Source organism: Aristolochia californica, unplaced genomic scaffold (genome assembly GCF_029961685.1).
Source record: "Aristolochia californica isolate CCGP_79_NKW_82.1479 unplaced genomic scaffold, dmAriCali1.0.hap1 SCAF_2, whole genome shotgun sequence".
Lineage (NCBI taxonomy): Eukaryota > Viridiplantae > Streptophyta > Magnoliopsida > Piperales > Aristolochiaceae > Aristolochia > Aristolochia californica.
In genome coordinates, this window is record NW_027181881.1 from 12271016 (window position 1) to 12286586 (window position 15571).

Below are 15571 nucleotides of genomic sequence, written 5' to 3' on the forward strand. Positions count from 1 at the left end.
CTTTCTACGACAACGTGAAGATGGCCCTTTAGTTCCACAAGATTGATCCGCTGTCGAATCATTTCCACTATTGAATTGCGGTGGAGTTCCCATAACTATGTCAACATTGTCAAGCTCATCCATCAGGATAGGAGCCGACTCATCATGGATAATTTCATCACACAGATCTATAGGAGTTTTACTACCATTCCCTACGACTGTTGTGTTTCCGACTACAATAGCCAATTTGTCGTAAAGGGGGCAACCTTGTTGTCTATACTTCTCAGCCTCTTTATGCTCCTACAAGAATAAAACATCATTCTTAGTAATGCGAAACAATACAAACTGTTTTACAAAATATCATGATTTACTGACCTTAATGTAGTCTTGCCATACAGAATGACATGCAGTAACTTGTTGTGTGGTTGCATCCCAACCGAACCCACTAGTGTTGAGACAGCTCATTACCGTTTGGTATGTTTTCTTCCATGATCTTGTTCGATTCTTAAGCTGCTCAATAGTTTTTTTATTGACAGCGTCTTCATTGAACTTACTGACACATTCCGTATATACCTCGTGCTTCTAAACACCATTGGGCAACTTGTTCCCCATATATACCTGCTCGACTAAAAGATCGAGCATTTTGTTGTCTTCTTCAAAGCTCCAAAGTCATATGGTCGACCACTTGGTTGTTTTCTTGCAGCCATTTTCAATCTAAATCCGAGATAGTCCTCATGGAAAAAACTTTATTAGACTACCATTACCCGTCACGAAACAAAAACCACAAATAAGAAAATACCATGTGGTGGATATTTATAACACCCGAATCTCCTCACCACATGGCAAAAACATTCCATAGCACTTCAAAATTTTTAAACAACATTCTAAAACAATCCAAAACTAATCAACTATTTCCATTGGAGATGCAAAACAATGCAAACACACAAACACACACACACACATCAAGTCAAAATTCACCGAACAACCCTGGTAGATCCCCATATGACTTCACAATCACTACGAACTGTACCTCGTCAGTGATGGGGCTCGGGTTTCGTTTGCTAATGGACGCCCTTGTAGGCGACTCAACCTTGTTTGAATTGGACTAAACACCGTAAACCGTAATTGAGAACCTTAAAAACCCTAGACCCTAAACCCTAACCCTAGACCTCATAGCTTCAAAACCTCCTAAACCCTAACCCTAGACCCCATAGCTCCAAAACCTCCTAAACCCTAACCCTAGACCCCATAGCTCCAAAACCTCGTAAACCCTATACCCCAAACCCTAATTCCAGAAGTTAAACAAAAAACCCTAGATCTTAACAACCCTAAAAGCCCCAAGCCCTAAACCCTAAACCCTATCACCCATTAAACCTTAGCTGAAAAAAATTGAAAAAAAAAACCTAAACCCTAATTCCATAACCTAAACCCTAACAATACCATAAATCCTTAACCCTAAAAACTTAACCCCTAAATACAAAGCACCAAACCCTAAAAACACTAAACCCTAACCCTAATAAAAATTTTAGACCCTAATCCGTAACACTAAATCCCACAATTATGCACAATTACCCCCAAATTAGACACTGAACTAAAATTAAATCAAATACAACACTCATTTAATCAGAAAAAAATTAGGGTTTAGTCATACCTTCTGAAATTTGGGGAAAACCGAAGTCGACGACTGAAATCAAAGCCGAACTGGGAAAATCGATGCTGAATCGAAGTGGAAATTTAGAAATCGAAGCCCAATGTCAAAATCGAAGAAAACCAAAACTGAATTAGGGGAAATCGCAGGAAATCAGAGGGAATTTTGGGGGAAAAGATATGAGCGAGAGGGAGAAGGGAGTGAGATGCCGCAAGGGGGAGGGAGAAGAGACAATGAGAAGAGAGGGAAGCCGAGAGGGATAAGAGAGAGGGAGAAACGAGCGAGAGGTTCAGAGGGAGAACTAGTTCGAGATGGAGAAGGATGCCGGAAGGACCCTCGCAGCGAGAGACGGAGGTAACAGAGAGGGAGACCGGAGAGAGACGGCGGAGACGAGAGAGCGAGCAGAGAGCTCGGGCTTCACGGAGATGACAGAGGGCTGCGGGAACGAGAGTGGCTGTGTGCGGGAATGAAACGATCAAAATGAAAAAAAAACAGAGATGGTCGAGCCAGAGAGAGCCCGCGCGAGAGAGTCAAGTGGATGATTCTCAAAATCGGGCGGAAAGCACTTTTCGCCCGTTACTCTTGAGACATGAACTCTTGGTTCATGTATATTCATGTACATGACATGAATTTTGGCGCCCCCTAACGACATCAGGATATGAACTGCGTAATGCGCTTGAAGATCATGTCGAGAGAGCCGTCGTCGAGGGAGGAAGGCCTCCCACTCGACCTCCGTTGCAGAGCCTCTCGGCCTCCCGTACTCTGCGACGGAGATCGAGAGGGAGAGACCATAAAGAGGGAGACCAGAGAGGGACGATGGAGACGAGAGAGGAAGTAGAGAGCTCGGGGTCTAGGGAGACGAGAGAGGGGTGCGGGAACGAAATGAGCAGATTGTGTGAGAGGGTGTGCGGTAGAGAAAGAGGGGTGCACTCGTTTCATGTACATGAATGCCAAAATTGGGCGGAAATCACTTTCCATCATTTACGCATTGGACATGATCTCTTGAGTCATGTTAGTCATGTACATGACTTGAAGTCTGGCTCTCCTCGAAAGGGGGGTTAGTGCCCCAAATGGATTCTTGAAGATCAAGTTCATGTCCAACATGAAGATCATGTCAGTCATGTAGTGTTGACGACTTCATGTGCACTGGAAAACAGTTTCCAGTGTTAGTGCCCCAACATGAGAAAAACATAAAAAACAAGAGAATCTCTAAACTTTTACAGTGCACTTAATTACAACATAATCCTTAAACCCCAAATTAGGTAAAACAACCATTATTACTACACGAATAAGTTATTTAATGTATAATTAAATATATTAATATATTTATTAATTGAATTAGATATTTTATTATGCATTAATATGGTAATTACATGAGCCAATGAAATACGTATATGATTAATTATAAATAATAAATAAATAACGTTATAAATAAAAAAATGAAAGTAATACATTAAGTTATTAATTTATTAATAACATATGATATACTTTAACCTAAAAATGAATAATTTAAGAGAAAAAATTGATCTATTCATAACTTTAACACACAATATATTTGTACATAATATATTTTATGTATTATTAATTAATAATATATTATCACAAATTTTAAAACCATTGGTTTAATTAACTATAGCAATCGGATAATTATGCCAAAATAATTTATCAATTATTTATTTTAAAAATATTTTAATTATGAATATTAAATCACTATTTTAATATAGTAATTGTAAAATAAAAATAATTATTTTATAAATAAAAATTATAAATTAATGATTTTTATGAAGATAGTTTAATTTTTCCTAACTTAGGAAAAATTAAACATCTTCGTCTTCCTCCGTAGTGAGCCAGTGGGTAACAGCGATGGCGACTAGGACGGGCTAGGCAAAGGCGACGGTCGGCGACGGCGGCGGGCAATGCCGACAGAGGCTGTGCTCCGACGGTACGTCGAGAGGGAGAAGAGAGGGAGGCCGAGAAGCTCTGCAATAGAGCTCGACCTCCCGTGCTCTGCGGGAACGAGAGAGGGAGCAGAGAATGAGAGAGGGCTGCGGGAACAGAGAAGAGCAAGGGCTGCGGGAATGGAGACGAGAGAGGGCTGCGGGAATGCAATGGCAGAGAGGTGTGCGGCAGAGAGAGCCCCGAAAGACAGCCCCGCGCAAGAGTCATGTAGATGATTCTCAAAATCGGGCGAAAAGCGCTTTCCGCCGTTTACTCTTGGGACATGCACTCCTGATTCATGTATATTCATGTACATGACATAAATTTGGGCGCCCCCTAATGACACCAGGACATGAACTGTGTAATGCGCATGAAGATCATGTCCTGAATCATGTGCACTAACCCCCCCCTAATGACCTCAGGATATGAATTGAGTAATTCGGCTGAAGTTCATGCCCTGAGTCAAGTTGACTAAACCCCCCTAAGTTTGGTTCAAGTTTCATAATAGTACTTAAGGTTAGTGCCCCAAATGGATTCTTGAAGATCAAGTTCATGTCCAACATGAAGATCATGTCAGTCATGTACATGAAGATCATCTTCGCATTTGGTGTTAGTGTTGACAACTTCATGTGCACTGGAAAATAGTTTCCGGTGTTAGTGCCCCAACATGAGAAAAACATAAAAAACAAGAAAATCTCTAAACCTTTACAATACACTTAATTACAATATAATCTTTAAACTCCAAATTAGGTAAAACAACCATTATTACTACACGAATAAATTATTTAATGTATAATTAAATATATTAATATATTTATTAATTGAATTAGATATATTATTATGCATTAATATGGTAATTATATGAGCCAATGAAATACGCACATGATTAATTACAAATAATAAATAAATAACGTGGAGTTATTAATAACATTATAAATAACGTGGAGTTATTAATAACGTTATAAATAAAAAAATGAAAGTAATACGTGGAGTTATTAATAACATATGATATACTTTAACCTAAAAATGAATAATTTAAGAGAAAAAATTGATCTAATCATAAATTTAACACACTATATAATAATATATTATCACAAAAATTAAAACCATTGGTTTAATTAACTATAGCAAGTGGATAATTATGCCAGGATAATTTATCAAATATGTATTTTAAAAATATTTTAATTATGACTATTAAATCACTATTTGTAATATAATAATTATAAAATAAATGTATTAAATAAATAAAAATAATTATTTTATAAATAAATTTTATAAATTAATGACGATAGTTTTAAACTATCGTCGTCTTCCTCAGGGTCGTCGTCTTCGTCAGGGGCGAGCCAGCGGGCAACGACGACGGCGACGGGCCAGTGGGCAACGGCGACGGCGGTGGGCAACGCTGATAGAGGTGGCGCTCCGACGGTACGCAGAGAGGGAGAAGAGAGGGTGGCCGAGAAGTCCAAATGTCAAAATCGAAGAAAAACGAAACTGAAACAAGGGAAATCGCAAGAAATTGGAAGGTCTTTTGGGGGAAAAAATGATAATGTGAGGGAGAAGGGAGTGAGATGCCGAAAGGGAGAAGAGAGGGAGAAGAGACAGAGAGATAAGAGAGAGGGAGAAGCGAGCGGGAGGTTCAGAGGGAGAGCGAGTCCGAGAAAGAGAAGGACGCCGAAAGAACATTTGCAGTGAGAGATGGAGGCAGTAGAGAGGGAGATCAGAGAGGGACGACGGAGACGAGAGAGCGAGCAGAGAGCTCAGGCTTCACGAAGACGACAGAGGGCTGCGGGAACGAGAGTGTCTGTGCGGGAACGAAACGAGCGAAATGAAAAAAAAAAGAGCGAGACGGTCGAGCCAGAGAGAGCCCGCTCGAGAGAATCAAGTGGATGATTCTCAAAATTGGGAGGAAAACACTTTTCGCCCGTTATTCTTGAGACATGAACTCTTGATTCATATATATTCATGTACATGACATGAATTTCGGTGCCCCCTAACGACATCAGGACATGAACTGTGTAATGCGCATGAAGATCATGTCCTGAGTCATGTGCACTAACCCCCCCTAACTACTACTTTACCCTCAAAGTTAAAGATTCTGTTAGGTGTTATTGAGATCAGGCCATACTAAAAATATGGCATTTAAATGACTGCATTTAAAAGTATGACATCTAATAAGGTCATATTTACAATTTTGCCCTTAAAAAATTGCAATTCTCATCTCATGAGGGGTCTACCAATTTTCTCTTACCAGCTTCTCACCGCATTATTATAATGAGGCCTTTCCGCTGTCATCTTTTCGATATTTTTGGTCTGTCATTTCATTTTCCCGCTCTCCCCTTTCGTTTGAACTAGACTACAACAAAATCTGGGCAAAAGGTTGCAACCGACCTCCAGTCTCCACTCCAAGTTCAGGATCCCAGACGGAGTTGCAGATTTTGTACCGTTTTCAGCTTCTCTATATTTGAAACATGGTTTTACCATTCGTCTTCCCTCCTCAGCTCCGGGACCTTGAAGAAGACACTGATGACGTTCGCCTCTCCGTCCAAAACCCAGTTGACATCGCTGCCTGCTCTCCTTCTCATCTCGAGGAGTTCGTTAAAGGTCATAATTTGCTTCTAATTTATCAGATATTGTAACTCGTCCATTTCATTTTCTTTTCTCTTTCCACTCTCAATTTTTGTTCCGGTTTTTTCTACAAAGGTGTGGTCTTCGATCTCTCGGACAAGGAGCTGTTCTGCGTGGAAGAACAAGGTGTCTTCGATCGTGTATACTCCCTTATAAGAGATTTCTCTCTACTGACCCCAATTTTGAAATCTAATATTCTGGAGAGCCTCCGGTCCAATCTAAGCGTTCTCCTACCCAATGTTGACTCCCTCTCTCGGGCATCTACGTCGTCGCCTTTCCGTGATGGAAACGCGTTCACAGACCATGTTGGTTCCTACCGAAATGCACTTAAAATATACACGTTCTTTCTTCTCAATGTAGCCCTTTCTGAAGAATGTAATAGCAACCCTAGTAATAACACAGGCAAGGTAAAAATATCTTGCTCTTGCCATTCGTTTCTCATGCTATCCTTTCATATTTTTATTCCATGAAAAACTTCAATTTAGGATGCTTCTGTTGTTAGGCAACACAAAGCCGTAAAAACCAAAGTACGACTTCGTGGAATTGGGAAATCCAGAGATGTCGTACACTTAAATTGATTGCCAGTTCTCTGGAGATTAATCTTTCATTGCTCTTTGGATCGTCGAATTTGGACGAGAACTATCTATCTTATGTTACCAAGTACGTCAAGTTGCGATTTCCCTTTGTATTTTCTAACTTGGAGTTCTTAATTTTACTAGTTGCGTCCAAGTGATTCTTCATTTCTTTTATTCTCTTTAGGTCTGCGTTCTCAATGTTTGAGAATGCCAGTATGCTGCGAGATGTGGAAACAAAAGAATCTTTATGTCGCATAATAGGCACCTGTGCCACGAAATACCACTACACCATGCAGTCTTGTGCTTCTATCTTGCACATACTACACAAACTTGATTTTGTTATATCACATGTAGCGGATGCGGTCGCTGAGGCTGTAAAGAAATATGGTGATGGAAGCTTGGCAATTTCTCTTATCCGAGAGATTGGCAGAACAAACCCAAGAGACTATGTGAGGGACACTGCTGGAGCCGACAATATTGGAAGATTTCTTGTCGAGCTGGCTGATAGGTTACCAAAGTTAGTCTCCACTAACATTGGGATCTTGATTCCACACTTCGGGGGAGAATCTTATAAGATAAGAAATGCCCTTGTCAGCGTGTTGGGTAAATTGGTTGCTAAGGCATTTAATGATGTGGAAGGAGATGTTAGCTCCAAATCTGTTCTGTTACGAAGCAAGCAAGCAATGTTAGAAATTTTGCTTGAAAGGTGTAAAGATGTCTCAGCATATACAAGGAGTCGGGTACTTCAAGTATGGGCTGAGTTGTGTGAACGATATTCAGTTCCAATAGGACTGTGGAATGAACTTGCCTTGGTTGCTTCAGGGAGACTGGAGGATAAGACTGCAATAGTGAGAAAATCGGCACTTAATCTACTCATAATGATGTTGCAACATAACCCATTTGGGCCACAACTCCGAATTGCTTCTTTTGGAGCAACCTTGGAGAAGTACAAGGAGAAGTTGCAAGGAATGGAGCCTGAAGGAAAATCTGTAGATTATGTTGCAAATGGTTTTCCAACTGATAATGAGACCTCTGAAATAGAAAGTGAGCTTGACCAAGTTAAGTCTGGGGCAGCAGAATGGCAGGAGAGTGTCAGTGATAGTTGTGTCCCTTCTGTAGTTACTGAAGAGCCTATCGGATCAAGATTAGCAGATTTTCGGAATTTAGAAGAGACAAGGGCCTTGGTTGCTTCACTTGAGGCAGGTTTGAGGTTTTCAAAATGCATGTCCTCTAATATGCCAGTTCTGGTTCAATTGCTTGCTTCCTCTTGTGCCACTGATGTTGAGAGTGCAATTAATCTCCTGATGAGAAGTAGACAGTTTCACATAGATGGGTCAGAGGCTTGTTTACATAAAATATTATCACTCGTAAGGCTTCTTATTATTTTTTATCTCTTTTTGTAAGTTTTGCAGACTCTCTATTCCAGTGCAAGGCTCACCTATGCTAGCTTTTCAGGTATTTTCTCAAGATAAGTCAATCTATGGAGCTGTGGAGGTAGCATTCATCACTATATATATAAAGAAGAGTCCTTTAGAAACTGCTCATAGCCTGTTGAACCTTGCAATTGAGTCTAATATTGGTGATCTTGCTGCTTTAGAACACATAGTGAGCTCACTGGCATCCAAAGGGGATATTTCTGTCACCACGGTATGTTTCTATTATTTGACCTGTTGATTGGAGCTATTACACTTCTTAAATTTGGATTATAATCCTATTGGCACCACCTTGGCTAATGACATTGATATTTTAACATCAAATTGTCTGCTTACTATGTCTCTATTTTTTAATCATACTGATTTTTTGTATTTTAGACATGCGTTATTATCTTTATCAAAGAAGCTATCACAATTTATCAGATTTGCTTTTCTGTTTGCTGGTTTTGAAATATCTATCCGAATATTAAGATCTGTCTTTGATTTTCATGCATCATAGACTATTTGTTGTTATCGACATGTCCTATAGTGAGCATGAATCTCATGAGATTGTGAATTAGCCACTTTTCAAATTTTCAGTGAATAGTTTCTCATAATTACTCTGTCCTCATCATCTGCTTCCAGCAACAACAGCTTCACTTTTTTGAACTATGTTAGGTCAACCAAAATGATGTCTTGTCATTGCTCTATATTATGAAATGCAGGAACCTTTTTCATATAAGACATCAATGTGACCTTGCTTTTCTATATGTCCATCTTAATTTCCTCCGGACATCTCCATTAGACTTGGTTCTTCATGTCTTTGTGATTATGGCAGCCGTATGAAATGTACACTCTGGATTGTTTGTTCTTATTCTGAATAGACAAAATCGTTTTCTAAGCTCCATCAGTAGACATATGCGCTCTTTGAAAAGCATCAAACCTCTAGAACTATGTCACCTGGAGATAATTTGCATTTTCACTTTTTTCGTCCTCTTCCTTTCACTTTCTGCTCTTGAAATCCCTGATCTATTTCCTTAGTAGTTAATTTAAGAAATGGATTGGGCATTTATCTCTTAATGGCTCAAGTCTCACCAGCATCCAGGAAATACAAAACTGCCAAGGAGTGAATTTGAACAAGTGTGTGGGACTATCTGTTTCTTACCTAGGTTTTTCATGGTTTAAAAAAAAGAACTTCTTTTGCTTTTATTTTGAAGCAGTTACTCTTAAGTAGAATTGATATGGATTGAGTTTTTAAGTTACTAATTTTCATATTGAGTCCAGTTTCGGGAGTAAATGATTGTTTTCCAGATGATGACTGATCTGAGCTTTGAGAAAAAATCAGTTGATGACAGATGATTATTATATGTTGAATTGGTAATCAGGTGACAGATGATTATGATATGTTGATTATTCATCAAAGCTATAAATAGCAAAGAACCAGAGAATTCTTCATGAAAAATATGAATAGCAACTGATCAGAGAATTGTTTCAAAGATGCTCAAATGAAAAAAACATGAATTATTTGGATTTTAGTTTAAGTAGTACAAGAACTTCTATCAGTTATTGCTGCTTTAGGCATCTGTACTGCCAATGATAGCCAGGTTGCGATTTTGTTCCTCCATATAAATTGATCAGACTTGAAATTTCGCTTTCATGAAGTGTTCACAAGATAATAAATAATCTCAAATAATCCAATCCAATATGATGAAGGAATATGAACATTCAATCAAATCTCTCTGAAAAACCTGCTGTTGTCCCTTTCGGTTGTCAGACTTGCAAATCCCAACCTTTGGAAAGAGAAAGGGATTAACTTAGGTCACTTGTATGGGAGAGGAGAGAGAGGAGGAGAGTATAGTCAAGGGCGTTGGTAGAGGGACACAATTGGCAGAAAATGACTGGAATTAGGGTTGATGTCTATTCCCTTGCATACTTTTCATTTTATAGTCTCTACCCTTTACAAACCCTAGTCTACTCGTTACAAACTAGGAATATGAACTTCTAACCGTTACAAACGAGGAAAGTCAAAACTGAGAAACACCCAACTTAAGTGACCTGCTAGGAGACCTATTAGAGCTAACTAGGACAACTTCCTAAGTGGGAGAGGAAGCAACTAAGAAGGAGATGTTCAAGTTCCTCTCAACTTGTGCCTACTTTGATCGCCTTATATATCTTCTTAGCTAATGACTCCCTTATCCCCTTACATCCTTTTTGCTCAAATACGCTCTAAAAATAAAAAAAAACGTATATCAGCTGCTAACACAGATGTGCAAAGAATTCTTTCTAAATGATGTCTGTTGGAGCTATCCTATTCAAGTTAGAAAAGGTTTAAATTAATTTAACAATTTCTCTAGAAACATTTAAATTACTTTCAAGATAAGTGTCAAATGATCTACCTGTCCTTTTTCCATCATAGAATGAGAAGTTTTTCTTGTATTTTGCTTACAGATTTCAGCACTATGGGATTTCTTCAGCTTTAATGTCAATGGGGTGACAGCAGAGCAAAGCCGAGGAGCTCTGTCAGTTCTCTGTATGGTAGCAAAATCATCTCCTGGGATTTTGAGTTCCCACTTGCAGGACATTATTGACATTGGGTTTGGTAGGTGGGCGAGGAAGGAACCTTTGCTTGCTGAAACAGCTTGTCTTGCGCTTGAACGGCTGTCAGAAGCAGATAGGAACAAACTGATGTCCACCAATGGTAGCAGAGTAATTGGTATTCTTCAAACATTAATTACAGGCTTTGGACTCCCAGTGAGTATCTGGTATGCTGCTGCAGACAAAGCTTTAAGCGTGATATATTCTCTCCATCCAACTCCTGAAATCATAGCAGCTGACATGTTGAAAAAGTCTCTCCATTTTGTATTTGATTTTGGAGAAGAGGATGGACCACCAAGTGATCTTGAGGGTAGGGACATCTCTACAGTGAAAGTATCCAAGCTCAGCAGATTCTTATTTCTCACTAGTCAGATTGCACTGAGACAGCTGCTTTATATTGAATTTTGTGTTAGAAAGTTACAGAAACAGAGAATGAAGAGTGACAGGTCAATTTCCATATCTCACGACATTGATTCAGCTGAAGGAGCTGTGAAGGTTAGGAGGAATTGAAGCATGTGTTCCACGTGTCGTCTTTTCCAGATTTCTTTATCTTTTATCCAATAGAATGGAATTTAAATTCTGACCTTTGTTTTCCTTCATATCTGCAGGAGAGTGGTATAAATGCTGAATTGGGTATTGCTGCCTCTGAAGATGCAATACTTGATGTTCTATCTGAAAGAGCAGAGAAAGAAATTGTATCATATGGTTCTGTCGAGAAGAATTTAATTGGGTATTGTGCACCTTTTATTTCAAAACTGTGTCGGAGTTTTACGTTGATGCAAAAGGTGATTGCCTTTAGTCCTGTTTTGGATGAGTACAGGGAATTAGATCATTTGACTGGTTAGCACTTATCTTAGGAATTATCATATGTAAATCATGCAAAGTAGGAGGCTTTTCAATTATAATTTGAGGTGGTCTCTGCAAGTTGATTAGTCAGAATGACAGGATTGGAAGCATTACAGTGAATTTGAGTCAGAAACCCTCTGATGGATATCTCAGATCAACAATCTGATGTGTTGAGACATATTTAACTCTTTGACACTGTAATATGATTCATCCCTGTCAGATCATTCTTCACTTTGGACATGAATACTTTTATCACAGGCTGGAGAAAGACAAACTGATTTTTCCTTCCACTGTTTTTTAGTTTCCTGAACTTCAGGCTTCTGGAATGCTGGCTCTATGTAGATTAATGATAATTGACGCAAGCTTTTGGTAAGCTCTTACCTGTTTTTACATCAAACCAGCTCAGATATTAACTGTTACTTTTAGTAATCTAACTATATCGATTTCAGTGAAGCAAATCTTCAACTGCTGTTCACTGTAGTGGAGAATGCTCCATCTGAAATTGTGCGTTCCAACTGCACTATTGCTTTAGGAGATTTGGCTGTTCGTTTTCCTAATCTCTTGGAACCTTGGACGGAGAATGTTTATGCCCGACTGCAAGATCCATCTGCTAATGTTCGGAAAAATGCTGTTCTGGTGATTTCGCATCTTATATTGAATGACATGATGAAGGTACATGAACCTGGCTAAGCAAAGCTGATATCCTCTTTTTATCTCCTAACCTGATTCTAACTTCTTGAACTTCATGATTAGGTCAAAGGTTATATAAATGAAATGGCATTGAGGTTGGAAGATGAGGATGAAAGGATTTCGAATCTTGCAAAACTCTTCTTTCATGAATTATCAAAGAAAGGTAAATTTTATACTGCTACTTGAGTCTCAGTATTATTGAGGTTATCCTGAGTCCTTTCTGGTTGCAGGGAGCAATCCAATTTACAATCTACTTCCTGACATCCTTGGTCGATTTTCCAATCAAAATCTCAAGGAAGAACAATTCTGCAACATTATGCAGTTCTTAATTGGTTCTATCAAGAAGGTACACAAATGCGACTTAGTTTTTGCTCAGGAGAGGCTTCCTTTCACCTAAAATTGACTCTGGCATCTGCCATGTTTAGGACAAGCAAATGGAATCACTTGTTGAGAAGCTTTGCAACAGGTTTTGTGGAGTTACAGGTCATGTGCTATTCATTCCCATTCTAACAAATATTTTATCTTGCAATCCAAACTTATCCTGGGGCAGGTCGCTTATAATTAGCTACTCTTAACTAAAAGTTGCACATGCTGTTAATTTATGGGGTTTTCCTTTCTTCTGGTTCCAATTTTTGAGCTACTTAAAAATCTTAAAGACATAACCAGATCAAGCAAACGTGGTTGGATTTCTCTCTATTTTGATATTTGTTGGGGTTTTCCTTTTACAGATCACAAACAGTGGGAATACATTTCCTATTGTCTTTCTCAGCTGACACTTACTGAAAAGGGAACTAGAAAGCTCATGGAATCCTTTAAATCATATGAACATGTTCTCGCTGAGGATACTGTAATGGACCATTTTAGGAACATTATCAATAAGGTACTGGCTATACTGGAATATCCAGTATCCTGGTTTCTTTTGCTTCAGTTATTTTTTTAAAATGTATAATCCCCCCAATGATATCATCTTTAATATTTTGATGTTTTAGGGTAAAAAGTATGCAAAGCCTGAGCTTAAGGCTTGTATGGAGGAATTTGAAGAGAAACTCTATAAAGTCCACATAGAGAAGAAAGAGCAAGAGGCAACAGCTAGAAATGCTGAACTGCACCAACAGAAACTTCATAGCTTGATGGACCATAAAATTGTCAAGGATACTGATGGAGCTCAAACTGGGGAAGATGACACAGAAGGTATTCATTGCAACTACATGTATTTCATTGATTTGATTGAGTTCTAAGTGGTCCCACTTATTAGGGCCATACCGGACCAAATTTGGACCAGATATAGCACCATCCGAATCCAATCCGTTTACAATTAGATGTTTGAACTCTCAAGTACATAAACTATTCAAAACGGCTATTCCATTCTGACTCCGTCGAGTTGTATCTGGATTAGAATACTATCTGGCTATGAAGACATGAAAAAAATGGTAAATAACACATTAAAAAATAAGGCAACAAAGCTACATGAAAAAACTAATTCTTTTAAAGCCTTAAATGTGCAGTTGTAATTAAGAATTCAGTGTTCCCCAATATTATGATATTATCACACATTTCTTCGTGCCCATTCATGCAAAATAAAATTTAAACATATATAACTAAGTAATGGTCAACTAATATGTACTGTTGAATATACATCCAATGGCTGAGTTTTTGGATGCAGATATTTATTGGTTTTGGATCTCTTGGTCTCAGTTCTGCACAGGAGCCCTTCTGGATATTTTATTGGATATCTGATTAAGTATCACTGGTCTTATTTCAGATAATATCTGAAACATCTGATTTGGATTTGAATCGTATCTGGCTTATATTCACTTCGATTTACAGCCTGATGATCTATTTTGCATTGTTCTCTTGAATTCAACATGGCAGCTTGCTGTTTCCTACATTTTGGTTTCATTCCACTTCCTCTTTTTGCATTATTGAAAAATCTAAATCCTGTGATCAGTTACACTAATTTCGATCTGCTGTTCCAGCCCTGTAAAAGTTACTGTGGTCATGTAATTAGTCCTTTCCATTAGATAACATGGCAACTGTAGCGTGTAGTGGAGCTTGCCATAAGTTCATATAGTTCATTCACATTTTCGAGCTGAAATTTATTTAACTACACCTTATTCTCTTGAGATTCTTGGGGTAGGTTAACGATTGGAATTTGGGTTGCAGATGGAGCTGGTGTGGTGATTAACCCTACCCTAGATGGGAAAACACCTGAAACTCAGGTTGAAAGTTTGCGTGAATCTACTGTTGTTGCAGACACGGAAACAGGCAATGTGGAAGTTCAATCACTGAATTCTTGGAAAGGTAATGTCTTTGGTCTTGCATTCTTATTGATTAATTTTCAAGAGTACTTGTACCAAGGATTATGCTATTGATTCAGGTATGAGCAAATCCAGAGCAAAGAAGAGGACTTCCAAGTAAAAAAGAGTAATCATGGCACTTTGGTCATCTGTTGAACCTGGTCAAGCAAGTGAACTTATTGCTCTCTCTAACCATATCTGTTAGAATGCAGATATCAAAATGGTGCTCCGTAGTAGAACTTGAAGAATCCTTTTTTGTTTGGCTGAAGTTCACCCCCCTTTTTCCTCTTATTGGGGTTGGTACGAGATCAAATGGTGGGAGTCAACAATGTAAAATACATGAAACAAAAAATCATCTCTTGAGTTGGGGTAACTAGATAATTTATGAGAATTGATGTGCCTCATAAAGAGTTTTATTTTTTCTTGGGTTTTGTTTTAGAACCTGTTTACGGTGTGTTACGGTCCCAGATCTGACACAAGGATTTTTTGGGAGGATTTGGGATCTGCCACGGGTTATGGGTCTTCCAGGCATTACCGTAGGGGTAGTAGGAAGACATGGGGAAGATGAAAACGAAAGATCAACCCTAAGGGAAGCTTATAACCCTAGAGTTCGTTGAGGAGAACTTTAAGCCTCTCTACGCTAGATTTAACCTAATTTTTAATACTTTAATGCTTCATTTTTCTCATTATTCTTACCTTTTAAATAGGGTTTACCCTGTTAGGGTTTAATAAAATATTATAGAAATATCCCTATGAATAAAATATTTTAAAAATATTCTTATTAATAAATAATTCCAAAAATACCATTATGGCCTAAAACTGAAATAAAATAAAGTAAATTAAATAAAACAATTAAAATAATAATGTTATTGCGTGCATAACATTACACCCCCTTTGGAAGACGAACTTGTCCTCAAGTTCGGAAGTAGTGTCGGTATGTTGATTCTCCACCAGTGCCAAAGTAGC

General features: G+C 38.4%; 1 protein-coding gene across 1 annotated transcript; it reads left to right on the forward strand.

The window, feature by feature from the left end:
* Positions 1-5980: 5980 nt before the first annotated feature.
* Positions 5981-15024, forward strand: LOC137956574 (condensin-1 complex subunit CAP-D2). The gene is made up of 16 exons (XM_068804117.1): positions 5981-6166; positions 6266-6597; positions 6693-6850; positions 6950-8132; positions 8221-8412; positions 10626-11267; positions 11381-11557; positions 11920-11987; positions 12068-12290; positions 12372-12471; positions 12539-12654; positions 12734-12791; positions 13037-13188; positions 13298-13499; positions 14472-14609; positions 14686-15024. Exons 1-16 carry the CDS (start codon positions 6034-6036, stop codon positions 14724-14726), a joined length of 3915 nt encoding a protein of 1304 aa, XP_068660218.1. The 5' UTR covers positions 5981-6033; the 3' UTR covers positions 14727-15024.
* The last annotated feature ends 547 nt before the right edge of the window (positions 15025-15571 follow it).